General features: G+C 60.3%; 6 protein-coding genes across 6 annotated transcripts, besides 1 other annotated feature; all 6 read left to right on the top strand.

Annotated features, from left to right (window-relative positions):
• Window positions 1-1,127: 1,127 nt before the first annotated feature.
• LPMP_020460 (hypothetical protein) lies at window positions 1,128-12,476 on the top strand (the record flags this gene model as incomplete). Its single annotated transcript, XM_010699889.1, has 1 exon — window positions 1,128-12,476. The coding sequence occupies one exon, from the start codon at window positions 1,128-1,130 to the stop codon at window positions 12,474-12,476; it is 11,349 nt and encodes a 3,782-aa protein (XP_010698191.1).
• A 773-nt stretch (window positions 12,477-13,249) lies between these two features.
• On the top strand, window positions 13,250-14,818 carry LPMP_020470 (hypothetical protein; the record flags this gene model as incomplete). The annotated part of the gene is made up of 1 exon (XM_010699890.1): window positions 13,250-14,818. One exon carries the CDS (start codon window positions 13,250-13,252, stop codon window positions 14,816-14,818), a length of 1,569 nt encoding a protein of 522 aa, XP_010698192.1.
• A 1,084-nt stretch (window positions 14,819-15,902) lies between these two features.
• Window positions 15,903-16,574, top strand: LPMP_020480 (ARP2/3 complex subunit, putative; the record flags this gene model as incomplete). Its single annotated transcript, XM_010699891.1, has 1 exon — window positions 15,903-16,574. The coding sequence occupies one exon, from the start codon at window positions 15,903-15,905 to the stop codon at window positions 16,572-16,574; it is 672 nt and encodes a 223-aa protein (XP_010698193.1).
• Window positions 16,575-17,153: 579 nt separating this feature from the next.
• Window positions 17,154-17,583: a repeat region.
• A 346-nt stretch (window positions 17,584-17,929) lies between these two features.
• Window positions 17,930-18,895, top strand: LPMP_020490 (hypothetical protein; the record flags this gene model as incomplete). The annotated part of the gene is made up of 1 exon (XM_010699892.1): window positions 17,930-18,895. The coding sequence occupies one exon, from the start codon at window positions 17,930-17,932 to the stop codon at window positions 18,893-18,895; it is 966 nt and encodes a 321-aa protein (XP_010698194.1).
• Window positions 18,896-20,037: 1,142 nt separating this feature from the next.
• LPMP_020500 (hypothetical protein) lies at window positions 20,038-21,678 on the top strand (the record flags this gene model as incomplete). Its single annotated transcript, XM_010699893.1, has 1 exon — window positions 20,038-21,678. The coding sequence occupies one exon, from the start codon at window positions 20,038-20,040 to the stop codon at window positions 21,676-21,678; it is 1,641 nt and encodes a 546-aa protein (XP_010698195.1).
• Window positions 21,679-22,763: 1,085 nt separating this feature from the next.
• Window positions 22,764-24,743, top strand: LPMP_020510 (gamma-glutamyl phosphate reductase-like protein; the record flags this gene model as incomplete). Its single annotated transcript, XM_010699894.1, has 1 exon — window positions 22,764-24,743. The coding sequence occupies one exon, from the start codon at window positions 22,764-22,766 to the stop codon at window positions 24,741-24,743; it is 1,980 nt and encodes a 659-aa protein (XP_010698196.1).
• Window positions 24,744-25,541: the final 798 nt, after the last annotated feature.

Here is a 25,541-nt window from a genome sequence, read left to right on the forward strand (position 1 = left end):
CTGTGGAGCATGTGTACTTTTTTTTTGTTGTGTCTCATTGGAAGTGGTGTTATAGTGGTGTTCTTTTTTTGATGGAAAATGTGTTTTTGTACCTTTTTTTTGTTGCTATATGCGGCTAGTACTGGAGCTTCGTGTCTACTGATGTTTTCATACACATATATGTATATATATATGGTTTTTTGTTGAATTTATTTTACTGTAATGTTTTTCTTTTGGTCGTGATAATGTCACTTAGGAAGTGAAGAGCTTGCTTAGTTTTTCTCGTAGGGTTTGTGTTTATGATTTGTAGATTTGCGCAGTTTTGGTGTTATGGACTTTATGTTTTTTTTTTTTTATTCTCGTGATATCTGTACTGGTTTTTTAGGTGCTTTTTTTTTTTTTACGGTGGTGCGTGTAAAGTCGATTTGCTTGTGGGTGTCATGCTGGTGTACTTTATATTAGAGGTCACTGCACCGCAAGGTCTTTATCACAGGTGTTTGTGCTTTGTAATGGCGGAAGCTGTTCTTGTTGTTTTACATGGAGCTTAGGGTATATGGGATTAGTGTGGGACGCATGTGGCCATTCTTTTCTTCGTTATGTGTGCGGGTGTTTTGTTTAGCTTTGCCAATTTTTTTTTGTCTGATGGGATGTATTTTATGTGATGGGCTTGTACGCGGTGCTGCAGTGTTTTATCCTTTCAAGGAGGTGCCGCGCAAGCAGTCACGTGTTGTGTGGGCTTTGCGTTCGGTGAGATTACGGGTGTCATGACCTGTTTTTCTTTCCTTCTGGCGCATACGAGTATGGACTCTAATGCTTCTTCCTTGACCAGTGGCTATTCTTTTGCCGTTCAATAGGAGCAACGGACTGCTGCAGTGTATATTATACAACTAGTGGCTCGGTGTCTGTGCGCTGGCAATGGGAACGTCCAACTGCTGGGAGTTCTTGTTATCTTGTCAGTTCCAAAGGGATTACCCATTCATTCTTTTATCATTTCCCTTTCCCCCTTTTTTCTCTGCCCACACAGTGGCTCGCGGAAATAGTTGCTGCAATACTAAATTGGAAGCGGGCTTTGAATCTCAGTTGCAGAGAACACTAGTGCGACAAAGCATCAAGGCCTCTGTGAATTTCTACAAAAGACGACCTCAAGAATGCTCGACGTTAGCTGTGAGAGCATTTTGTTTGATGAAGTGGCGGTTAATGATATTCCGACTTATCGTCCTGTTCAGGTGAGGAATACGACCGAATCTCCACTGCTTGTGCAGTTTACTACAACTAGCCCAGTCGTTCAATTTCAGCTTCGCAATGAAAACTACGAAGCAATCAAGCGCACAGGCTTTGCTGATACTCTTTCTGTATACAACGAAGCATTTGATCTGGTGGGCCTCATCTCGTCTGTTGAATTGGCACCTTTTGAGGAAAAGGACCTCATTGTTTGGTTCCGTGCTAATACGACCACATTTTCACACCTCGTGAAAGGCTCGCAGCCTGTTCCATACACCGGGTCGCTGCAACTCACTGTAGTGGACCCAGCACTGGCGCCTCCTCTCGGCAATGCACCTAGCAAAGGAGGAGAGAACCGGGTAGTAGAGCAGCAGTTGGCTGCCGCCTGCATCGCAATACCGTTTCGAGCGAACGTTTACATCTCCTGCTTGGAACTGTCGTCCACTGAGCTGAACATCACAATGGCGCCAAACAAAACTCAGGTAGCTGACTTTGTTGTCACTAACACGTCCTGCCAGCCTGTGTACTTTGTCATTCGCGACCAAGCTATGCCGCTGCGTGGTCTCGATGTTGCATTGTACGAGTCTGATAAGTTTGAAGAGCCAAAGCTAGGTCATAGGCTTTTGCTGGACAGCTACTCATATATGACTTTCTCTTTGATGCTGCGGTCTTCCATGGCTAGTTCGACTGCGCAGCAACAGTACCACGCTGTTTTTCAGTGCGACAACCTGCGTGATAGTCGCAATACAGCGTTTCTCTACGTGAGTGTCAACGTGGTGGCGGAATCGCAAGGCGATCTGGTTGCCTTTCACGACACGTCCGTCAATTTCGGAGACGTATATCGAGGCACTAAAGCGACAGCAATTATACACATTAAAAGTCTTGATCGCGTGGAGGCGGTACTGCGGCTTGGTGATGTCGATCGTAGAAAATGCGAAGGAAGAGTGTCACTGATGAAGGATGACGTTGCTGTTGACGAGCTGGCAGTGGGCTCAAAGAAAGGGAATCAACTCAACACCGTCACGCTCATGTACCAGCCTTCTTACGACGGCGAGAGCAATGATGCATCAAAGATAAAGTTTGACGTGGAGCTTTTTGTGGTACCAGCTGATCGCAGACACAGCCAGCGCGTGGTTATCCGGTGTGCAGCTGCTCTGTACACGAGTAATATAGTGGTGTCGCAGCGGTGTGTCAACTTTGGCGACTGCCAAGTCGGGCAGAGCAAGCGCTACACGCTGCAGATCGAAAACCGCTCACCATTGCCAGGGAAAATTGTAATGCAGTTGCGCAGCAAAATTATTCGAATTGAAGGCGCATCAATCCAGCAGAAGCTTGCTGGTCGTGAGTTGAAGGAAGAGTTCTCTGTGGCACCGTCTGCATCGCTCCCGATAACATTGCGCATTACCCCGCAGCGTGTGAATGCAATGTACCGCAAGCAGCTGACAATTATCAATGCGTCCAATCCAGCCGAAGACCGACAGGTGATTAATATCGAGGCAAATAATATGGCGCCGCTTGACGCGAAGCTGCATGATGAGCTGTATTCGTGGAAATGCGACCTTGGCAACATTGATAGCACTGATAGTCGCAGAGGACCATCGACGCTGTGGGCTATTTCAGGCGTACCCCTGATTGTTCCGTACAGTGTGCAGTCAAAGGCGGATCGCGAAGTGGTGCTTAATCTGCGCTCCTCGTGCTCTGAGATTGAGGTGTTCTACTCGTCCGATGCAGTAGTGTGTGAGCAGCTAGGAAAGATCGCGGCGGAAATGCGCTCATTTTGTGTCTACGGCGAGAGCGAGGATGCCAGTCACCTGACAAATGACTCAGCGGGGAGGCTTTTCGCAGCACGTGAGGAGCTGTTGCGACTCTTGAACGAAACATCGCACAATATCACGAACCGCATCACGTTGGAGCCATCAATGTCACTAAAGGTGTACGTGTTGATTATTCGGACCACTTCTCCGACGGAGCCACTGACAAAGGAGGATGGTATTTCGATAGCGGTGGACGGAATCGAGGCACCGCGGTTTGTCCGACTGTCTTATCGACTTTGCGGCACTTCGTTCGAGTTGAATGGGCAGAAGACGAAGAATTTTGGCGAAGTTAATATTGGTGTGAAGAAGACGACAAAGCTGCCGATTGTGAACCGTTGCAATTCGTTCTTATACCTTCATCTGTCGAAGTCACGTTCTGTGACAGCCGAGCATATTCGCATGGAAAATAGCGACAAGCGGTCCATTTTTCTCACGATTCGTCCCTACGCGTCGCGCGAGATTGAGCTGACGCTGTACCCCGGTATCAAAGGTGTATTTCAGGAGAATATACGCGTGTCAAACATACTCAACATAAAAAACACGATTACCATGACGCTCAAGGCAACTGTTACCAAGGCAGATACGTTCGAAATTAGCCCAGATTCATGGACGTTTGAGATGATGGTGCCTCCCTCATCAAGCGTACCGGCGCTCATGGCGTCGTCGCCTTCGTTGTGGAAGGCGGACGAAGCCGCTGCTGCAGCAAATGCTCGCGTGGGCGCCAAGTTCACCGTGTCAAACACAAGTAACGGACGCCGGCAAATCGTTGTTCGATTGGAGCTGAATAGCACTACCGCAGCGAACGGCGTGAGCGCCGCGAACCCCTATCTGTCGTTTGCGGGTGTCAAGGTGGCGGTGCAGCTGGACATGGGGCTGAGTGGGGCAGGGTCTGTCTCTACTCGCAAGCTGGAGGAGCAAATCGAAAAGCTGGAGCAGAAGCTGAAGATATACGTGCGGAAAAAGAAGACGGAAAAGGCCGAAAATGCAATGCGCAAGATCGAGGCATACAGGCTGGCGTTGAAGGGCGAAGAGGTCGACTTAGCAGCTCTGGAAGCAGCGCAGTCAACCATGCAAGGCACCACTGATCACGAGCTGTCGGAGAGCGAGGATGACGGCAGCGCCGCAGCGCTGCAGGCGTGGAGGAGCAAAACGCAACAGGGTGACATTGTGCAGCTGTTGCGCCGCGAAGGCGTCGCCTTGCCATCAATGGATATCGGCGAGTCCGTCATAATCACCTTGTTTCTCGGATGCAAGCGCGTGTTGGACGAGCCGATCCCAATGACACAGACCCAGACGATCAATATGCTTTTCTACGAAGAGCGAGACCAGGAGGCGAATCGAATCATTCCAATCGACTTGATTCTGATAAGCACACCTGGCGATGCCACGGGGCGGCAGCTGCTCGCTGCCCCATTCGTCGCAGCAGCACCGCAGACGATGTTGGCTTCTGCTTTATCCGCGTCCGCTGTTGTCGCGCCGTCGGCGTCTCTGTCGCTGCCGTCTCCGTCGCACCGGGGAAGCGAGTTGTTGCAGTTATCAACCGAGAACGCCGCGGCAGCCTCCGCGTCTGGCGGCGCCTTGCACAGTGGCAGCTCTCTTCCCGGTAGTAGCGGAACAGCTTCTCGCGCCGTGCAGAGTCGCCCACTTCCGCGCATCCGTCTCATCACAACGGGCTCCCAAATAGGCAACGTCGGTGGGCGCTTTCATTCTACCTTTATGGGTCATCCTCTGCTTGTCTTGCACAACTGCATCGTGAATGATCCGACAGAGTTCAGCTTTGTGGTGAAGGCGAGCGCGAAGACGACAATTGTGGTGCTCGAGCCGCGGCGATGCGGCGGTAGCATTGCAGCGGTGCTGGACGCGCGCTTCAAACTCTTTCCTCGCAACGGTCACGTGCGCCAGCAGGAGCCGCTGCGCATTGTCGTGGAGTGCACGGCGCGGAGTGTTGGCCCCCAAAAGTACTTCATTCCTGTGAAAAACATCTGTAACCCAGCTGACGTGCAGTACCTCACGGTCGAAATGAATCCGACGGAAGAGATTGAGATGCTGACCACCGAACCGAAGGAGCTGCTGTTCCGCGATGTCATTACACCGTGCGCGGTGTCGCAGCTGGAGGCACAGCTTGTGCTAATCCGCTGCCGCTTTTCCTTTCCACATGCCCTCGTCGTGCGCACCAATAGGCCGTCACAGCTGGCTCTTTTCGAAGATGCGTCCTGCACGGTGCCGCTGCTCCACCCGATACGCCATATCTTTGTGAAGGAGACTGTGCGCGTGTACGTGCAACTCCGCCCTGGTGCCCGATATGTTGATCCGTGCGCACGGCAGATCCGCGCTGGTGTTCTCGTGGAGGCGGTAGCGCCGAACCCCGCCGTGTCGAGTGCCGCGTTCTGCGTGGTGGGCAAGGCGATAGTGCGTGCAATGGCGTGCGTTGGGAGCGGCCTTGTCGAGGTGCTTCAGGGAAACCTCGACCTGGGGTGCGTGGCGTCGACGCAGGACTTCGTCAAGACGCACTTCACGGTGCGCAACACCTCCCACACCTTTTCCTTGCGCGTTGCGCTCGTGCCATCGTCGCCACTGCTGGAAGTTGCAGAGGAGACGTCCGCTGCTAACGAAATCGCGTTGGGTCCTCTCCAAGAGCACATGGTTCCCATACTGGTACATCTGCCAGCGCCTGGTCTCACACGCGAGTTCATTGACGTGGTGAACCGCAGCAGTGCGCAGGAAAAGATGCGGGTGTCGCTCTCTGCGCTGAGAATGAACGACGGCATCGTGCAGTTGGACCCGAGTATCAACACACGGCTAGCTTTTCCCGTCGCCGCGGTGGTGCGAGGCGAGCAAGGGAAACAGCTGCATCTACATCAGCCTGTTTCCTACTCGGTGAAGCTGGCAAACTACCATACTCATCGAGAGATGGTGCTGGCAACGACCGCCGCCGTCCACGCGTCGTGTGAGCTACCGTTGTGGTTCCACACACCGGACGAGGAGTCAAAGGTGCGTGCCGCATTTGAAGAAGAACAGCGGCAGGCGCTGGAGGTGACGGACGATGCGGCGACGCCAACGCCGGTGGCCGACCAGCCGCCGGCGATGTACATGAGGGGCCGTGTGGAGCTGAGGGCGAACCACACCCAGACCGTCACATGGACGTTGACCAGCTTACCCATGCTCACGTCGGCGGAGGTGACGGCGGTGCTGCAACATCAGATGGTGGCTATCACGACGACATTGCAGGTGTGTGTAACATACACGGCGCACTCAGCACGCGCTGGCGCGGCGGCCGGTGGTTGGCAGGGCTACTCCTCCAGGGCGGCGCCGCAGGGAAGTCGTTATCGAGGCCCAACGGTGGGTCAATGCGTTTTGCTCGTCCCCATCATGCTGTCCCTCGCAATGAGCGAGGGCAGGGCGGAGCCGGCGTTGGTGAACTTGGGGCTTGTGGGTAAGGCAGCATCGATGCTGACCTCTCCCATTTCTGTGGCCTCCTCCGTGTCGTCGACCGGCGAGGAGCACGACGCTGCATTGGAGCAGGGAGACGATGCCTTCGCCGGCGGCAGAGAAGAGGAGATGGCCTTCGCGATGCGTCAGCGGCGCCGCCGTCGTTCGCGCATCTCGAAGCTGCGACGACTGCGAGACCACACCTTTAGCGCCTACGTCTCCAAGTCGGGCCTCCAGCAGCCGTCGAGCCACAACATGGTCGTCTCGTTCCGGCTCATGAACTTATCCTCTGTTATGCCGCTGCCGCTCAAGGTAGAGTGCCCGCCTGTGGTGCGCTTCTCTCAGACTCGCCTGACGATCCCGCCAGGGGAGAGTGCCGTTGTGGAGGCGGCACTGAACATGAAGCTCATCGCGACGCAAGGGACGTTCCGTTACGAGGCCTTCTTTGTGAATGAATGGAACCCAGAGAATGACATGGCGGTGTGCATCACGGGGCAGCACTACTGGAAGGTCTTTCAGGTGCTGCGGGCTGACACGCAAGAGGAGGTGCACGAGTCGCTTACCTTGGCGCCGCTGCGCGTGGAGCCGTCACTTCGTGGGCCGCTTGCTGAGATGAAGCTGACCTTTGTTGCGACGGAGCCGGACGTGGAGCTCGATCTGCATCTCCAGCCGAACCCCCAGCTGGACGGCCTACTTGAGCTTCTGTTGCTGCACTACGATGCCACCTCAGTTGTGCGGCACCTAAATTTCCGCACAGACGCCGTAGCACCACTTTCCTCGGGTACTACGAGCGCTGCAGGCGGGTCGGCAGCCATCAGCGTCGGACAGGGAAACGCCAGCCCGGCCGCTGCCGCGCTGGCGAGCCACGCCACAAGCGGAGCTGCTACTCCAGGCAGCGGCAGTGCAATCGCCGTGATGGTAGCAGGAGCTGGGGCGGGGCTGGGCGGCGGGTCTGCCGCGTCTGGGTCGGCCAGCACAAGCGTTGGCTTGCCTGGCGGGGGCATGCCTGTCAGCCTGCAGTCCGGGACCACGTCAGGAGTCGCGGCGACAGCGGCAGTGATAGGATTGTCAACGCTCGGTGCGACGAGCGCCACGTTGCCAGCCGACGAGTCTTGCGGTGCGGCTGCGACCATCTTGGCCGGTACCGCAGGTGGCGCTCCCGCTGCTGTTACAGCCACGTCAGGCCCCGCTGGGTCTTCGTCTGGGAGCAGCGGAGTACTCAAAGCGGCGGGTTCAGTCGCGACCAAAACCAAGCCGCGCAAGATGGGCACCAGCACTGCTCCAGGGACGGCTGCTTCAGCTAACAGTGGCGCAGTAGCTGCGACCACACGCTCACAGACACTGCGGCTTCGTTGTCTGCTGCGAGGTGCTGATCTGACCTCGCTTGTCTCTCTCTTCTATGGCCACCGTAAGGCGCGCACGGCTGGCGCTTCGGCACAGGTGACAGCTGCCACAGCTGCGAGAGGCACCGGTGCCGGTGCGGCGACCACAGGTCTGACCGCAGTGGCGATGCCGGCCCCGGTGGACATTACGGCATTGGAGGCCCCAGGCGCGAGCAGCAGCACCAACACCGTTTCGTGGACGTACGACCGAATTGCGGGGCTGGAACGGCGTAGCGCGTCTCTGGAGTCGAACAACGTGTGGCTTGGCACCTTTGTCATGGAAAACCCGTTCACCGAGGCGGAGGAGGTGCAGGTGTACGGCAAGCTGGCACCATTTCGCACCTTCTCAGCGCCGCCCAAGGTGATGCTGCGGCCCTGCCGAGTAAGCGTAGAGTCGGTACCATGTCCAGGTGCCAGCGCCACCGCGCCCCAGGCCTTTGGGAGCCGCAGCACACCTCAGGTGGGCTATGTGGGTGAGATCAGTATTACGAACGAGTTTGACGTGTACGTAGCCGAGCTCTCGGTTGTGGTTCTTGTTCACGAGCACCTCGCTGTGCCTCTGTGCATCGATGTACGCGGAGGATACCGCAATGCGGTGGACACGACCTCACCTGGTTCAGTAGCCGGAGCGGCACCGTCTGTGTCTGAGGTGGTACGTGAGAACGAGGCGGCCACTGTGACGGACCTCGGCGCAGCAGCCATCCTCGGCGCGACGCCGCGGCCAGGAGTGCCGGTATCTACGTCTTTCTTGGCAGCACCCTCCGCAGACGGTGCGGCGCCGGTGTCGCTGCCTCACCGCATTCACCTCGGCCCTTACGAAACCGTCGTGGTGACGGTGGTGATTCGCCCAGCAGACGTGCGAGCGCTTGGGTTGATCCCCATGCCCCCGACGACGGCCGCCTCAAGCGCGCCACCGCTGTCTCTATCGCTGCCTTCGCTGGAGCAGTTTGTGTCCGTAGCACTGGTGGACGAAAACGCCCCGTTCAGCTACGCTGTGGGCCGTGTGAGCGTCGTGACGCCAACGAGTGGGTCAGAGGCGCTGCCCAGCATCGTACTCAGCTCCGTCATCACCAGCGATACAGCGACGGCGGCCACCAGCGTTGCTGCTGCGTCTGACGCGAGCACGAAGGACGAAGAGGCTGAAGGTCGCCGCTGCGCAACTCTTCCCCCAATTGCGCAGCGGGACGACTCGACCGGGCAGCTGGTGACGACGTTGGCCACGCTGGTGGATGAGAGACTGTCGACCGTACTGCCGACGCCGACAGTATTGGATGAGACACCCCAGTACGTCAGTCTTTCCAGTGGCAAGCAGGTGTCTAACCTGGTCCTCACCAGTGGTACTTCAGCAGCGGCGTCGGCGGCTGACGCAGGCAGCTCAGGTGCCGAGGTGCTGCCGCTGCGGGGTAGCACCTCATGTGGCTCAGAAGACACGGCCGATGGGCCAGTGCCTCTTGGCGGCATCCTGACGACGCTGGCGCCGTCGCTTGCAGCCGCGACGCGTCAGTGGGTATTGTCTCTTCGCAACTGCGATGCGCTGCCCGGGTGCGGGGGGGCGTACCTCTTCAACTTCTCTGTTCCGCGCGATGACCCGTATGAGCCAAACATCCTCATCACAAACCACGCGCCAGACAGAGCGGTGCGGTACACGGCGCAGGTGATCTCGCAGAGCCCGCAGGTGTGGCTGCTACTTACCTCAACGACGGGTGTACTGGAGGCAGGTGAGACGCAGCTGCTGCGGCTACAGGTGCTGTCATCCGAGGTCGGCTCTTTCATTGGCTACGTGGCCATCACCAACGCCTATGATGCCCGCGAGGTGGTATACCTGCGCCTGAACGCAGAGGTGTTTGTGCCCGGGACTGCCGAAGGCTTCTTTGACGTTGTTGCCATGAACAGTGGCCATCGCCTCGCCACCACCAACGCGGGGCACACCGTGAACATGGGTGCCTTGTACGGTGCCGGTACCAGCCGTGCGCTGATCGCACTGGAGATCGTGAACAAGGGCAGTGTGGCGCTGGAGTTCCCCGTGTCGGTGGTTCATCCGATGCGGCAGGAGCTGCGTCCCATTCCCCAGAGAGCCTTGTACAGCACGGCAGCGGCAGCAGCGTCTGGGCACCGTCGCAGAGACGCCGCCGCAGGGGTACTCTCTCAACGCACAAAGCTCTTCGACGGCAGCAGCACGACGTTACTTGCGTCGCCTCCCTCGTCTCGTGCTGGGCTGGATCAGCAAGCTGATCCCACTGCAGTCGGTGCTGCCACCGACACACTAGCAGCAGCGCAGAAGGGTGCCATTGATGGTGCTGTGCTCACCACCGCCGGGGGTGCGGAGGCGTTGCTCACAACACAGCCCTTTGTTCTAGAGAAGACGCTTCCATCGCCTCACCACACTCGTCGTCACTATCACCGCAGGGGAGTGCGCGCCGGGAGTGGCGTGGCGGCTGCGCCGACGTCTACCTCTTTCTCTTCGACTGTCAACACCTCTGCCGCCCCGTTTGAGGGTAAGCTGATTGTGTGTCAGATCCACGGCGTCCCCACACGCACAGGCCAGAGATACTTTGTTGTAGACCCGCGCTCTCGCATGCGTCTGGCATTTGTTCTCAGCTGCAATGCACTCTACGACATCCCGGAGGGGTACGGGGTGTTTGGCCAGACAGATGTGGTGTTTCGCTGCAAGCAGGCCCGTGACGCGCGGTTCAGCTTCAACGTGAATTTCGAAGCGTACAGACCCACGTTTGCAGTGGCGCACGAGTACGACATGGACGCGGCGGAGAGGGCTGTTGCAAGCGCAGCTGCAGGGGCCGCGCTGAAGTCGGAGGCGGTCGGGAGTTCTGCGACCGCATCGGGGCCCTTTGACGGCGACGCGTCCTCCAAAGCGGCTGCTGCCCCATCTCTGGCATCTCCGCCACCGGCCTCGACGGCGACGTCGCGCTGGGCAGAGGTGGAGGTGTCCGTGATGAATCTGAGTCGCAATCACGCGCAGGTGTTCGTGTTGTACACACAATCAGAGGTGCTCTCTCTGTCAGTCCCCGGTGCCGGACCATTGGCGCACAGTGGGTGCGCTGGCAGCGCTCTTCTTCCGCCGCTTCCTGGTGCTACCGCGGAGGATGACGGGTACTCCGTTGTTGCTGCTGCAGGGAATAGTGGTGGCCTTGCCTTCGCGCCTTCAGGGGTGGAGCTGACAGTGGGCCCGCAGTCCGCTGGCATCTTCGCTGTTCGTCTCGATCGACTGCGTGCAGAGGCGCTGCTGAAGTTCGACAAGGACGAGTCCATGCTGGCCCGCCCCGCGCTGTGCGAGCACGCGTTCCTCTACAACAAGGGCAATCCTCGCGAGCGGGTGCAACTGCTGTTTCGGCAGCAGGCACTGCTGGCTCACCCACGGCGCCAGGGTCGCTCAGCCGCCGCGGCATCCTCGGCAGTCGCGCCTTCACCATCGACGCTGACAGATGCGAAGCCGGTGAAGAGCGACGGCCAGCACTTCAGCGAGCGCCACATTTTGGGGTTTGCGCAACGCTTCTCGGCAGTCATGACGTCGCTGGCGGATCGTGTGCCGTTCCTGACGCAGCCAGAGAGCGTGGTGGATGCGGTGAGGTCGCACAAGGGTGTGACAAACAGCCACAGCATAGGCACGAGTGGTGGAGGCGGTGGCAGCGGCGTAGTAAGCATGATCGGGGGAGAAGGAGCAGATAGTGTGGCCAGCGTCACGAGTGCTGGGGCGGCAGCAATACGAGTTTCTGCCGGTACCGCAGCGTCCACAGTGGGTGGCGTCCCCGGCAGTGTTGTCTCCTCGGCTTTCAACACAGCGCATCGTTCCGCCGGCAGGCACCAACGTGGGCGCCGAGCCAGAGACAGCGGCCGTGTTGCACATCGCGGCAACACCCACCGCTCCGGGCAGCGTGACTCTTTCCGCGACGACACGTCCGATGACGGCACTGCGAGCAGTAGCAGTGGTACCACCTCCACCACAAGCACGAGCTCCAACGATGTGGACAGCATCGATGACGTCGCGAGCGAGATTGCGGAGGTGGCGGCCGATCGCATGTTGGAGAGTATGCTCATGGAGGACAATTTCGACCAGCCGTCGCGCGATGGCTGCAACGATGCTAACGACATCGCATTAGGGGAGGTAATCAGGGAGAGCAGCGAGAGCATTGTGGCCGGGTGCACCACAGGCGTTCACAGCAGCAGTGACGGGGCGCCTGGTGGTCTTACTCCCTACGTGCCATTGAGCTCCTCCTCCCACCCACGCACGCGGGGCAGTGCTCCCTCTACCGGCACGGTTGTCGCATCGTGCCCCCCCTCCTCGCTGCCTTCAGGGACATCAGTGGCGCACTCGAACAGCGGTGGAAGCCATCTAAGCAACGAGGACTCCCACTGGTACGACACCCTCATCACTTTGCAGGACCTGTTGGTAGAGTTGACGTGGCTGTGCGATGAACTTCTCTTCTACGCGATTCTGCTCCGCAACTCTCGGCATGTGGAGGCATCGGGGGCGTTTCTCGTCTCAGCCGTTGCGCAGCATCCTGTGATGGTGGCGTGGCGTCGGCACCGCGGCAGCTCCAGCCACGCTCGCAAGTATGGCATCTTCGGCCAGTTCCTTGAAACCCTCGACGCCCTCCCGCGTCTCTCCTCCAGCTTTTCCCCTTCTGCTCCCTAATGCTCACGTCAGCCGTGGCAGAGTGACTCGGAGGAGATGAATACGTTGGCAGCGTGTTGGAGGCGCGTCCCTCCCGCTCTCTCTCTCTGCGGTCTGTGTTGGTTTCTTCTCTCTTTTCGTGTCTTCCACGGACGTGGCGTTCGTGGGAGTCGCCCACCTGCACGCCTTCGCGCGTCCGTCTGTGTGACGTGAATGCGATCCACAAGGTCGTGGTGAAAACGATGCTTAACGTGTTGCTTCGTTGATGCACTGCTGCTGCTGCTGCTGCTTGATGCGTGCTGTACGATTTCACCTCCCTCTTGCCTTGGTGTCTCTCTCTCCCCCCCTTTCGGGGTTGTCTTTCGTCGACGGTGCGTTGTGCATACCACCGCCTACGGTAAACAGAAGAACGCGCCCTCGCCCTCACACCACCTTTCAACGCGCATTGGGGCGGAAGCGGATGACAACGCTCCAGGCTGAGACTTGCCTGCCCCACTGTGCTCTGCGAGACGCTTGCACAGGTGCAGGCTGGAGGCCACCTCTGTCGTTCTCTCTTCCTCGCCAGCTCCCTTACTGCTGTATGGACGTGCACGTCTCTCTCTTTCTGTGTGTGTGTAGGGCCATGCGCTGCTGCCACTTCCCCCCTCTGTCCACTTCCCCCCTCTCGCCGTTCTTCTTGTGTGCGTTGCTCAAACCCCCCATGAATGGCACTGCTTCACTCTCAGCGTCAGAGCCGAGCCCCCCCCTCCCCTCACCACGCTTCCTGTGCTCACTACCCCGCTTTCTCGCTTCGCATGTCCACCGCAGCGGACCGGCAGGCGTTTCTACGCCTCATGGGGCTGACTGACGCCGATATCGCTGACCCTGACCAACAGCCCGGCGCCATGCCCCACTCGCAGACCTCCTCCAGCAACTACGTGACTGGAAAGGCGCAACGTGGGGCCACGTACAACTCACCGACAGTGTCATCTGTCACCGGCCTCTCCCACTCCGCATCTCTTGGTGGTTATTCAACTCGACCCTCGCTCATGACCACAGCGAACACCCTGCGCAATACCTCCCTGATCAGCGCTAGCGGGCCGCCATCGTCTTCTCGGACTCTCTTCTCCACACCGCGTAGCGTGCATTGGGAGGAAGAGCACACCGCCACCACCTCACCCGCGTCGCAGCCGCCGCAACAAGTCGGTACGTCAGGCTGCACCGCAGCTGCCATCAGCGAGGAGCTGAAGGAGAATGGGAACTGTGCCTTTGAGGCTGGTGCCTTTTGCGAGGCTGTTCAGCACTACACATCCGCCATCAATGCCCTGGCTGCCAGCCCCACACACAGCGACGCGGAGGTGATGCTACTCGCCGCGTTGTACAGCAACCGCTCCGCTGCTTACTTGCAAGCGGCGCACGAGTTGCCCAGTGCCGAGGATGCTTACGCGCACGCCTTGTGCGATGCAGACCGAACCGTGGCGCTGCGCTTGTCATGGTTTAAGGGGTATGCGCGGCAGGGAGACACGTACTTCAAGCTTAAACAATACGGCGCCGCGGCGGAGGCGTACGAGATGGCGCTGCAGCTGGACCCACCTAACCACGCCCTGATGAATGCACTGGCAGAGTCACGCCAGCGCGCAAAGCAGGTGGCGAGGGAGGAGTTAGAGCTGCGCCGCATAATGCTCTCGACCACAAGCACGACGCCGTCGCTCGTGTCGACCATGACCGGCCAAAGCGGTGAGAGCACGCGGTGTGAGGGCGATCCCCGCCGCGGTGCGGCAGCGTCACAGAGGGTGCAAACCCCACACGACGTGTACGATGGCGGTCGTCGTCGCAGTGGCCAAGCGCAGCAGCTGTGGGCTGAGCTGAAACGTGAGGTCGAGGCGACGGCGCACGAGGTCACCGGAGACGCCTACAGGCTGCAGCAGCTCGAGCGGTTCCGGGTACGGAACAGCAAAGAAGCGACACCAACGGCATGCCAGACTGCCGAGAGGAATACGTATGCGAAGCATGCGGCTGTCTCGTCTACTGGAGCACCGAGCTCTGCGCCGATGCAGGGGAAGAGTGTTGCAGGGCCTCGGGTCGGTGCAGGGTCAAGACTGGATGCCAACACGGGTACTGCTGCCGCTGCGGCGGAGCGCTGCCATGTGGCGTCTGCTTCGCCCTTCTCCGCCATGGTGCTGTCGTCTGAGTCTCAGCTGCCGCCGCGACGCCGCTTCTCTGACTCGCCTACTGCTGGCGGCATTGCGGCAGCCATGACCACCTTCAATGGACCGGTGCAGAGTGCTCGCGACGTGCCATACGAGTTTTCCAGCGCGGCCGCCTCTGCGTATCAGCAGCACCTCCTCGAGGTGTTTCGTCAGCGCAAAGCAGCGTCAAAATGAGTCTACTGCGGAGGTGATATGTCGAGGGAAAGATGACTGCGGCTGCTGACGTTGATAGTGATCGCCGACACTGTAATGGAGCCATGTATTGCCCATCTTCCCTCTTTGTACTGCGCGTCGCATAGCGCCCCCTTTGCCTGTCTGTGTCATGGCTTGCCAGCAGTGTGCATAATGCCGGCGGTATTCTCCCTCTTTGGGGAGGCTTTCAATGACTTCATCGTGTGCCGTATGTGCGCCCCTTCTCTCTTCTCCCGCTCTTTTCTTCTCCCCCCTCTGTCCTTCTCCCTGACGTGTGTGTGTGTGTGGGAGGGGAGGGGCAGATCGGTGGGTGGATGGCAGATGTACACCAGCTAATGACTGCCGCACGGAGGGAGGCCCCACCGCCGTGGGCATTTTTCAGCCCTGTGGAGCCACACCCCGCGTGCGTGCCGTCTTTTGAATGTCGCTCTTTTCTTCTTCTCGAAGTGTTTGTTTGCACCTCCTCCATCTTGTCCCCCTCCTCCTCCGCTTGCACCCGTATCTCAGCCGCCCCCCCTCCTCCCCCCTGTTGTGGGTGTGTGTAAGCGAGAGGGGAGGGCGAAGGAATGTGTTCGATGCTCGCCTCCCGTCTACACACACCCACAACAGGGGGGAGGGGTAGGGGGGAGGGCGTCGTCTCGTGCGGGTGCAGGCGGAGCTCGCGAGTATCTCCACAGCGAGGAGGGGGTGGGGGGTGGCACGGAGAAATGGAAGAGCGAATGACGAGCGCAGACACGGGACTCCTGGTGAGCGTATGCACTCGTCGTCTCGCCTGCTATGCCGGTCTTTCTGGCCCGCTTGTGCGAAGGCGGAGGCCTCGCCATACGGGCGTACGGGGATGCGCTCTTGCTCGGACTTTGGCTCCGTGAGACGGAGGCGTGCGCACGCCGCAGCTGCTTTCCCTCATCAAATTTGCACCCAGTCGCTCCATGGATGGTTCCCCTTCTTTGCCTCTTTTCCCCCAAACCTCATCTTCCTCTCCTGCCTTCCGTCACTCATCACATCCACACGCGCGCGTTACTCCTTTCCTCCCTTCTTGCATACGTACCCGCGGGGCGTGCGGGAGATGGCAGGGGAAAAGCAGCTGTACTACGACTGCGTCGAGCGTACGCTGTTGGTAGCACTGTGCTTGCAGTCCTTCGCTTCCGACGTGACGGAGGGGTGCGCCGTGCCCGAGGTGGAGTTGATGTCACCCTACACGGCCACAGATGCCTCGCCGTTTCCCTTCCTCGTTCACCCTGCCACCGCTGATGCTTCGTTGCAGAGCAACAAACTGCAGCTGCAGTGGAGCAGCGGGGATGAGTGTCTTGTTGAGGGATCATTCAACAGCACCCGCGTGTCCTTCTGGTTTGCAGCGGCTCACCAGCCCGATGACGTCCTCTCGACGCAGCTGCTGAGCGAATATTTGGCGTTCTTCTGCTCTCATGACGCGGCAACCGGTACGCTGCCCGTTCTTCGCTGTGCCCCTGTGCGGCAAGCCTTGATGGCCAAACCCGCAGCGGATGCGGCAGACCAAGTCATCTACGACGTGTCGTTCTTAGTGCTGGCCGCGCACGTGCGCCAGTACGGCCGGCACAGCCTGGCGCGATTTATCATGACGTTCGTCAAGGAGGCCGAGGCCGCCGTTGATATGTTGAAGGCATCGCTGAACTCCAGTGGGCGCGCAGCTGCGCAGTCGTTTTTCTCGCTTCCTGTGCAGGCGAACGACGACGAGGATGGGGAGGCGGGAGGGCAATGAGAGGGCGGGTTGATGTGCATGGGAGCGCAACCCCCCCCCCCCCCTGTTGGCTTTGTTTCTCGGGTCCCTGTTCCCTGCCCCCACAGCATAATAATCATGGTGGATGCAGAGCTCGAACGCACACACGGCGGCAGAGGTAGACGCCCCAGTTTCGATGTGCCGGGACGTACTCCATCCGTTCAACCCGTCTCTCTCTCTCTCTTTTTCTTCCGGGCCCGATCCCTCACCGCTTTTGCCTCCGGCTGCCGCCAGTGGTTTGGGTGCGCCGCTGCGACACGCTCGCCCCATTCAGCGAGCCGAAGTGTTTCCCCCACAACAACAACATGTTTTGCCTGTCACTTCTCTATCGTAGTGCGTCCGTTTCGTGGAGTGCGGGATGTTCTCCCCACTGACGCACATGTTGGCCCTGCACTGAGGAGTTCTTGAGCAGGCAGGGGCTTCTTTGAGGGCTGGCGTGGCCTACGGTCTCCCCCGTGTACGAGAGGGTGGAAAGAGAAAGTACTGATCTTCTCTTTGCTTTTGCTCTCTCTCAACCCTCTGCATCCCTGATCCCCAGAGGTTGGGGGGTTGGGGGGTTTGGGGACGCCTCCGCGCGTGGCGTCTCATGCACCAGCGCCCCCACTCTGCGGGGGAAGGCCAAGCAGCCCCCTCTCTTCCCGCCAATGCTGAACCTCCTCTCTGGTGGTGGGCCCTGCCACCACCTACGATACAGCGAAGCCAGGGCGATGCACCACTGCTGAAGACGCTGGCGACCGGGTCGTGGCTGGCGTTGCGTCGGAGCGACCTGCAGCAGTGAGCACACCTGTGCCGCCCATATGGTGGGCGTGGTGCCCGCGTGACTCGAGCGTGTGCCACCCCCGAGGGGGATGCACCAGGTGGCGATCCGCATGGCGGTGGGGTCTGTGGAGGGCGACCTGCGGAGAGGGTGGGTGGGCAGAGTTTGACGCAGGGGGGCGTGTTCGGATGACCGAGTCGGCGCACTGCTGTTGCCCGTGTGTCTGCGGGTGCTGGCGGCTGGTGGCTGATGCATCTCTCGATGGCGCGTCTCCTGCGCCCCTCAGCGCAGAGAGGGGCCACACGGTGCGGTTGCCGCTTTCTGTGTGCCGCACACACACACACACACACATTATTCGCTCACGTCTCTCTCGCCCTCGTATTGCTCCTCTTTTATGGGTGCGCTTTGTGTGTTCTGCGCCGCTGTCGCCTCCCTCCTCTCTCCCCCCACACCCACACCGTCACACACACACCACACAGTCCGAGAAAGAGGCGCGCGTCTGTGTAGCACTCCTATAGATCTCTGCCGTTTTAGCTTTAGCTCTGTTGTGTTGTGTTTTCTCCTCTCTACTTGGGCCGCTATGTCGGAGGAGCTGATCCTGCAGTGGACGAAGCGCGTCTCGGACGCGGAGGAGGAGCTCAGCCGCATGGAGGAGGACATCAACGCCGTTAAGCAGCAGCGCAAGTCGCTTAAGGCGGACATTCACAAGTACGAAGACGTCGTGGCGAGCGAGAAGTGCGACCTCCTCACGTCGCTAGAGCGGGTGGAGGCGCAGGCGAAGGACCTCGGCGCACAATGCGAGGAGACGCTAACGGAGAAGGACTGCGCGGAGAGGGAGTACATGGCTACCTTGGACGCCTACGAGAACCTGCACTTTCTCGTGCGCGAAATCAAGGATGCCGAGGAGCATTTGCAGAGCCGGGACGACCTCGAGACCCGCCTGCAGCGCGAGAGCGTCATCTGGGCGGAGGAGGAGCATGCGCTGCGCCGTACGCTTCACCAGCTCCAGCAGCAGCAAACGCAGACCCGCCGCGCGCAAGAGGCTGAGCTGCGCGAGCTAGAGGCGCAGCTGTTGAACGTCGAGCAACGTCAGCGCGACGAAAGGGCAGGGCGGTGTGGAGCGACGGCTCAAGCGACCCGCCTCGTGGTGCGCAGCAGTCGTCAGCCGACGCCTGCGTCACCGAAGTCTGTCGTGCCAGCTGAAGAAGACGCCTTCGTGCGTGCCAACACGGGCGGTGCGATGCCTACCAGATCGGCGCCGCTCAGGTCATGCTTGAAGATGCCAGTCAGTGGCCATACAAGCGGCAACGCAGCAGCTACAGCCCCTCGCCCCCCTACCGCTGCCTCAGCGCCGGTGAGCCGCTGCGCCTCCCAGTCGTTGGTGTCTGACTCTGCCGCGAGCGGCGTAGGGCGGCAGGGAATCGATGGCGGTGATCGGCCTTCGCTGCAAGTGCTGCCGGAGATGCGCGCCTACTCGTACGGGGCACCAGCCAAGCCCGGGGCTCGTAAGCGCGAGTTTCTGGGAGACACCACCAACAACCAGTGATAGATCTTCTTGTGGCGGTGTTACCCCTCTATACGAGGTTGCGGAGGGGTGGGGGTGGGGCGTGGGACGAGTGTGGTGCGTTGTATGGTAGATACACACTTGCACTGGAGCGCACGAAGGGGAGGCCGGCGTCCCACTGCCGCAGCGCAACGGTGGACGACGCGCAGCTGAGTATTCCCCACACTGTGTGTCGAGTGCTTTAGACTCATTAGATAGACGCGCTCCCTCTGTGCAGTGGTGTTACCCCTTGTGCGGGGCTGAGGTGTGGTGTGCGCTTGTGGGTGTTCATGTGTGCGTTGGGCGCCGCCCTCTTCCACCTCTCCGGCTGGACTTCCGCACGACAGCAGCACATGCTCATCCCCGCATCGCATACAACTGCAGAGGCCGGACAAAGCGACACTTCAGTCAAGAGCAAGGAGATGAGGGCCGTAGAGTGCCGGGGCACACCGAGAGTGAGAGGGCGCATTAATGCACCCCCTCCTCCCCCCTTTTCCCCGGATACGTGTGCAGTTGCTCTGTCGGCAGGACCGAATTCCACTAGAACAAACAGGCTTCCACTGTGCGTGTGTGGCACACCTGCCGACATTACTGAATGCCCTTCTCCCCCTCTCGCCCCTGTGGCTGCTGTGGGTGATCTCTTCTTGCGTTGAACATGTGCTTTCGTTTGTGCGCGCTTGCACTGCGGTGCCATCATCGGGTATGGGTCACTTTTCGGTTCACGTGGATGCGTCCTCGACATCCACGTGGACCGAACACCGTGTCTGCGTAAACCGTTCCGCGCAGTTGTCCCGTCTCTCTCTCTCTCTGCCAGCATTGCGTCGCCGGTGCCTCACTCCGCTCTCTCTCTCTCTCTCTCTCTCTCTGCCCTCTTCGCTGTCTTTCACATGTTTGTGCAGTGCGCGGCTCGTTGAGGTGTCGCCGCCGGCTCTGAACTTCTCCTCCCCCCCTCCCCCCTTTTTTTCGCCGCCTTTGTCGTGTGGCCACCGTCTGCGGGCTGCAGTGAGGGGAGGGCGGGCGGGCGAGGGGAAACGAGAACTTCGTCGGGGACGATACTCATCTGTGGACTACCTCGACCTCGTCACACTTCCTCCTCCTCCTCCACCCTCTCGCAGAAGGAGAGAGACCACGCGCCCCGTGAGACGATGCCAGCCCAATTCAGTGGCAGCAGTGTTGCGGCGTTTGAGTTCAAGCGAGTTGCCTCCGTGGACACCCCCCTTACCTGCAGCTGTCTGCTACCCGCCCCTCTCTTGCCCCAGAGTGAGTCCGACGGCTTGTCCGCGCAGTCTTCTGCCTCTCCATACTGTGCTGCGGACCGGAGACCGTCGCTCTGCTTCCTCGCTGCTTCGTACGAGCTGACATCCTCCTCTCTGTTGGCTGCGCTCCCCGCTGCACCAGAGGTCAGTGACGGGTCCGAGGCTGCAGGCCTGAGGCACGTTGGCGAGTGTGCTTTCTATCAGTGCGTTGTCGCCGGGGATGGGGAGGTGGTGGGTGAGACGGACGTTCAGGTGCAGCGTTGCACGTCGGCGCTTCCCGGTGTCTTCAGCCTTGTCTCGACGCCCTCGTCATTCTTCCGCACTGTAGCCCCGTTGTCTGCCGCCCACGAGCCGCCGTGCATCATGTTAGCGTGCACCGATGGTAGTGTGCGAGTCCTTGACCCCATCACGCTCAGCTCTGTAGTGGATCCGCTACGTGACCTTCACGCGGAGATGCTGACCAGCTGCACCGCGCTTCACTGTCCCACGCCGCACCTCTTGTGCTCAGCCCACACCGGGGCTGTATTTCTGTACGCGATCGCGGAGCGGCGCGTGGCGCAGGAACTGGAGGGGCACGAGTTCGACGCGTGGTGCACGGCGATACTGCCCACTGGCGGATGGTGGTCTGCTGCGCCAGCTTCTCCTTGGGCCAATGGAAGCGGCGGCGACAATGACACTGCTGGGGAGGCAGAGGCGTGTCCCATGCCTGCCAGGGACAGCGCAAACGCGTTGCTCGCATCTGGTGGCGACGATGGCTACTGCAAACTGTACGATACACGCACCAACCCCAGCCGCGCCGTTAGTCGCACACGCTTTGACACCGGCGTGGTTTCCATTACGCCTGTGCTGGACACTCGCGGCGGCTTATCAACTGCCCACGCTACGCCGTATCTGCTGGTGGGCACGTACGGGGAGTCCATCTCCCTCATCGACGTGCGCAGCATGCGGCGTCCCGTGGCGCAGCGCGGCGGGCTTGGCGGAGGCGTGTGGCGCACCTCCCGCTGCCTTCTCCCGCTATGGGACTCCGGGGCTGCTGTGTCAGACGGCGCCGCGACTGTGGCAGATGACGACGGTAACGTGAACCTGTCGCTGCTTCTGGCCAGCGCAAGGGCCAATTACCGCCACAGTGAGGTGAAACAACCGTGCGCTGTGCAGAACCTCTCCTGCGGATGGGTCAACACCGCTAACGTTCTTGTAGTGCCGCTGATGCAGCGCGGAGCTGCACTGCTGCCGTACGATGTGCGAGCCTCTGCGGAGGAGGTGTTCGGGCATGCAGATGTGCCCCTCGCGTACTTCTACGGTGAGGCTGTGGAGAGCGACTCAGAGGCGGCGCCTAGCGCCACACACGTACCTACGCTGACAGACAAGAGCCTGGTGTACGATGCGGCAGTGCTGCGGCCGCTTGGTTGGTCCGACTTCCGTGGGGCGGGGGCGGCAGCGGACTGGTCGGCTGCTGTGGTGGCCACCGTTTCCTTTTACGAAAAGCGCCTCGATGTGTGGACGGTGGCGGCAGGGCAACCGCGGGTGTGACGGCAGACCGCGCAGCACGCGGCGACGTGGAAAAAGCGCCTTTTCTCAGCCCGCCGCCTCCGCCGTCCCCGGACGTCTCTGTGCGGGTGATGTCGTGCGTTGTGACTCGTCCCTCCTGTAGGGGGGGGGCGTATGTGAGGCGTTGGGTGCCAACACTGCGGTGCTTTTTAGGAAAAGAGCGAAAAAGCGGACAGGGAATCAGCGATGACTTGCTGAACAGCGCACTCTTCACGTTCTGAGTGTGCCCTCGCCGGTGCCTTGACGTGGCGGGGCCCGGCATCACAGGCCCCAATGGGGTGCGACTACACTGGGGTGTCCCCGGTAGTAGACCAGCAGCGCCTTTGCCTCCTCAAGCTGGTGTGCCGACTTTTACTTCACATGCCTTGTGCGTGCAGATGCGTTATTATTTCTCTCTTCGGCCTGTCCAACATCGCGTGCCTGCACTGCCCTCGTCGTGGCCCCCTCACGCGTTATCTTCCCTCTCTTACGTCTCTCTGTCTCTGTGCGATGCCTCACCACTTACGTAGGGGATCATTTGCGACCTGAGAAGCCACGACGCCGTGCCGCCTCGCCTCTCCCCGCACCCACAGGCAGAACTCAGCTAAAGCGACCGTCACCACACAGGCGCACCAGCCACCCGCGCCTCACTTCCTCGGCGCAGAGGAGGTGTGGTGCGATGAAGGGACGCTGACGCACTCGGCACTACATCAACCCTTCTCTTCTCTTGCTGTAGTGTGTGTGTGTGTGTGTGTGTGTCGAGGTGTGGCTTGCAAGACGCCCGTGCCGGCACTCCGTGCACCGACCACTGCGTTCCGGGCGCCACCGCTGCTGCTGTGCTGACCTCATCTTTGCATTCTCCATTTTCACTCGGATCGTTCATCTCCTTTCCCCCCTCCCCCGCGCCCGCTGCCAAATTTTGTCGACTCTCGCTGGAAGCGCACCCCCATTGCAGCGGGGCCCCCACCCACACACGTCGGCGGTGCTCTCTGCGTTTTGCTCTGCCGTCCCTCAAGTTTGTGCTGGCCGCTCTCTCCTGCGCCCCCCCCTCTCCCCTTCGCGCGCGCGTTTTTCTTTGAGGTCGAGCGATGCTTCGCCTCTCTGCTCCCCGCTGGTTGGTGCAGAACATCCTGCACGACATACAGGCCGCCGCGGAGTCGCGGTCTGTCATGGCGACCTCGTCTTTTGCGCAGCGGCGCTCTTTCCTGGCTGCACTCAGCGAGGAGCTGCATCGCCACCGCGAGTACATCATCCGTGCAAACCAGCGCGACTGCGACCTATTCGGGCAGCAGCAGCAGCAGCGTGGCACGCCCTCCGTGACGATACCTCCCATGCTGCCCAGCACGAGCGCAGCGCTGAGTGCGCAGTCATCCGCCTCGCTTCACGGGGACCGTACCGGGTGCTCGCCCTTTCTCGGTTACCCGGGGCATCGCGTAGGCGACGTACCCGCTGTCTCCGTGGCCGCTGGGAGCGCTGCAGTGAGCACACCCGGAGCCAATGCCGCTGGCGGCTCTGGCGCAAGCTCACCACGCCGTCAGAGTTCGCTCGAGTACGTGGTGAGCACGTCCCTGGTTGGAAGCCAAGGCCAACGCGGCGGGGGCAGCACTGCTGCGGGTGGTCGCATAGCAGCTAGTTCAACAGGTGCTGGTTCTACTCTTGGCGAGACCGCAGCGGCGTCGCAAGCAGCGAACACCTCTTGCACCGCAATCCCTGCCTCACACTCGGAGTGGGGCGCCGGTGCGGTGTCAGCATCTCTGCAGCTGGTATCGACCGCCACTTTGGGCCATGCGACTCGCACGGAGGCCGGTGGTGGCGGCGGGCACCTTCTCATCACCCCTGACAACCACTTCCTCATCTCGCCTCTGCGCCTCGACAAGCTGCACACCACCATTGAGTACTTGCTCTGCCAGCCTGACCCCATTGCCATGCCGCCCTCTTGCTGGTTGCGCGACTACGCTGAGGGGGAGAACAGATCGGCAGGTGATCCACTACGCGGAGAAGACTCCTCCGATGCGGCGCCTAGCCACAACTCACCTCCGCCGCCATCGGCTAGAAGGCCACACGAGGATCGTGGCCGGTGTACGCGGCGAACGGGTCAGCTCGAGGTCTACGAGCTCTCTGTGCCTCTGGGCATGGTAGGCATCCTCTCACGGTTTCGCCCGCGCATCAGCATCGATGCAGTTGCCATGGGGCTGTTTGCCGGCAACACTGTCCTCGTGGATGGCGGGGTGTCGCTCTACTACACGAATATGGCGCTTGTGTCAACAGTGCGGCGCGCACTCGCGACTGCTGGCCTGCCACCGAGCGCGGTGGTGTGCGTGGAGAACTACGATGCGGCCCACCGCAGCACGAGCGAGTGGCTGCAGCTGTCCGGCTACGTCGACCTCGCTGTCGTGTGCGGACCGCCAAAGTTGTACCAGTTTGCTTCTCAGCACTCCACCATCCCGCTAATACGCGCGACTGGGCAGTTCAGCAGCATCTACGTGGACCAGAGCGCCTCCTTCGAGGTGGCGCTGGAGGTGATACTGAACTCAAAGTTCCAGAAGTTAGGCGCCGCCAACGCCGTGACAACGGTCATCGTCCACAGCGACTTTCCACGCTACACAGAGCTGCTGCTAGCCCTTGCCGCTGATGGCGCCGTGCTCCTTGGCGATGTCACCGCCCAGGAGCGCGTGCCGGACTGCGTGGTGGAGCTGGCGAGTGAGGAAGAGTATCAGGGTCTCGCCCAGTATGGCCTGCGAGACGCTGCACGCACGCTTTGCATCAAGACGGTGGACACGCTCGCTCAGGCACTCTTCTTCATTGAGTCCTTCGGCTCCAAGCAGAGCGACTGCATCGTCGCCACCGACCCAGAGGTGTGCGCCACGTACTGCCGGCAGGTTGACACAGCTGTCGCCCTCGTGAACGCCTCCACCCGTCTCTCCAGCGGCGTACCGCTTGGCTGCGGCGTCGACTTCGCCATCTCCACCTCGAAGACTCACCACCGCGGCCCACTGACAGTCGAGATGATGACGACGCGCAAACTTGTCGTGCGCAGTCTCTCTACCTACCACGGCGCTCTGCGTTGACCCCGCCTCGAGAGAGAGAGAGTGTGTGTGTGTGTGGGAGTCTTGGCGCGGTTTCCCCAATCAGCCTCCTTTTCCCCGCTCAGCGAGAGAGGAGGTGGGGCGGGATGCACTGGACAGCGTATTCGCCGCTATCTCGATGTACTTCGCTTTCGTTCCCATGGGTTGGTCTCCTCACGTGCGTGTTGCTGCGCTCAAGCGCCGAGGGACGGACCCCGCCCTCCTCCCTTTCCCCGGTCTTAGCGCCTCTCGTCCTGCCCTCTTCTGTATGGCCCAGCAGCACCTCGCAGGTGTTTCTACGATTGCGCGCGCACGCAGGCGGTGCGTATTGCCTTCATCGATGGGGGCTGTCCGATTCCCCTCTGCTGGGTTCCTTTGCTTTATATTTCTCCTCTCTCTTTTCAGAGTCGCCCTTCGCTCCTGCGCGGACTTCTCGCTGCCCCTCAGCGAATCTTCCGCGCGAGGGGCGACCGTCTCCTTCTCATCGAGTCTTTCCCTCTCGTCATGCGTGCGTCCCCTCCCCCTCGGCGTGAGGCTCGCTTGGGAGATGGGGGGCACACGCATGACGTTGGCCTCCCCTCTCCTTGTGACTTCCGTGCCGCATTGCACCCGGTTGCGGCTCGCCTGCACAGCGGGGCGGGGCGCGGGATAGGCGGCACACCTGCGAGCGCCGCTGGCGCAGCCTGCGCCTTGTTTAGCCCAGCTCCTCTTTTCTGTTTGTTTTCTGAGCCGGGCCTTTTGTCGTCCGTCGTGCCGGTCACGTCGAACGCCACTGCACGGGTGCGCGTGCACCACTTTGGC

The sequence above is a fragment of the Leishmania panamensis genome, assembly GCF_000755165.1.
Source record: "Leishmania panamensis strain MHOM/PA/94/PSC-1 chromosome 2 sequence".
NCBI lineage: Eukaryota > Euglenozoa > Kinetoplastea > Trypanosomatida > Trypanosomatidae > Leishmania > Leishmania panamensis.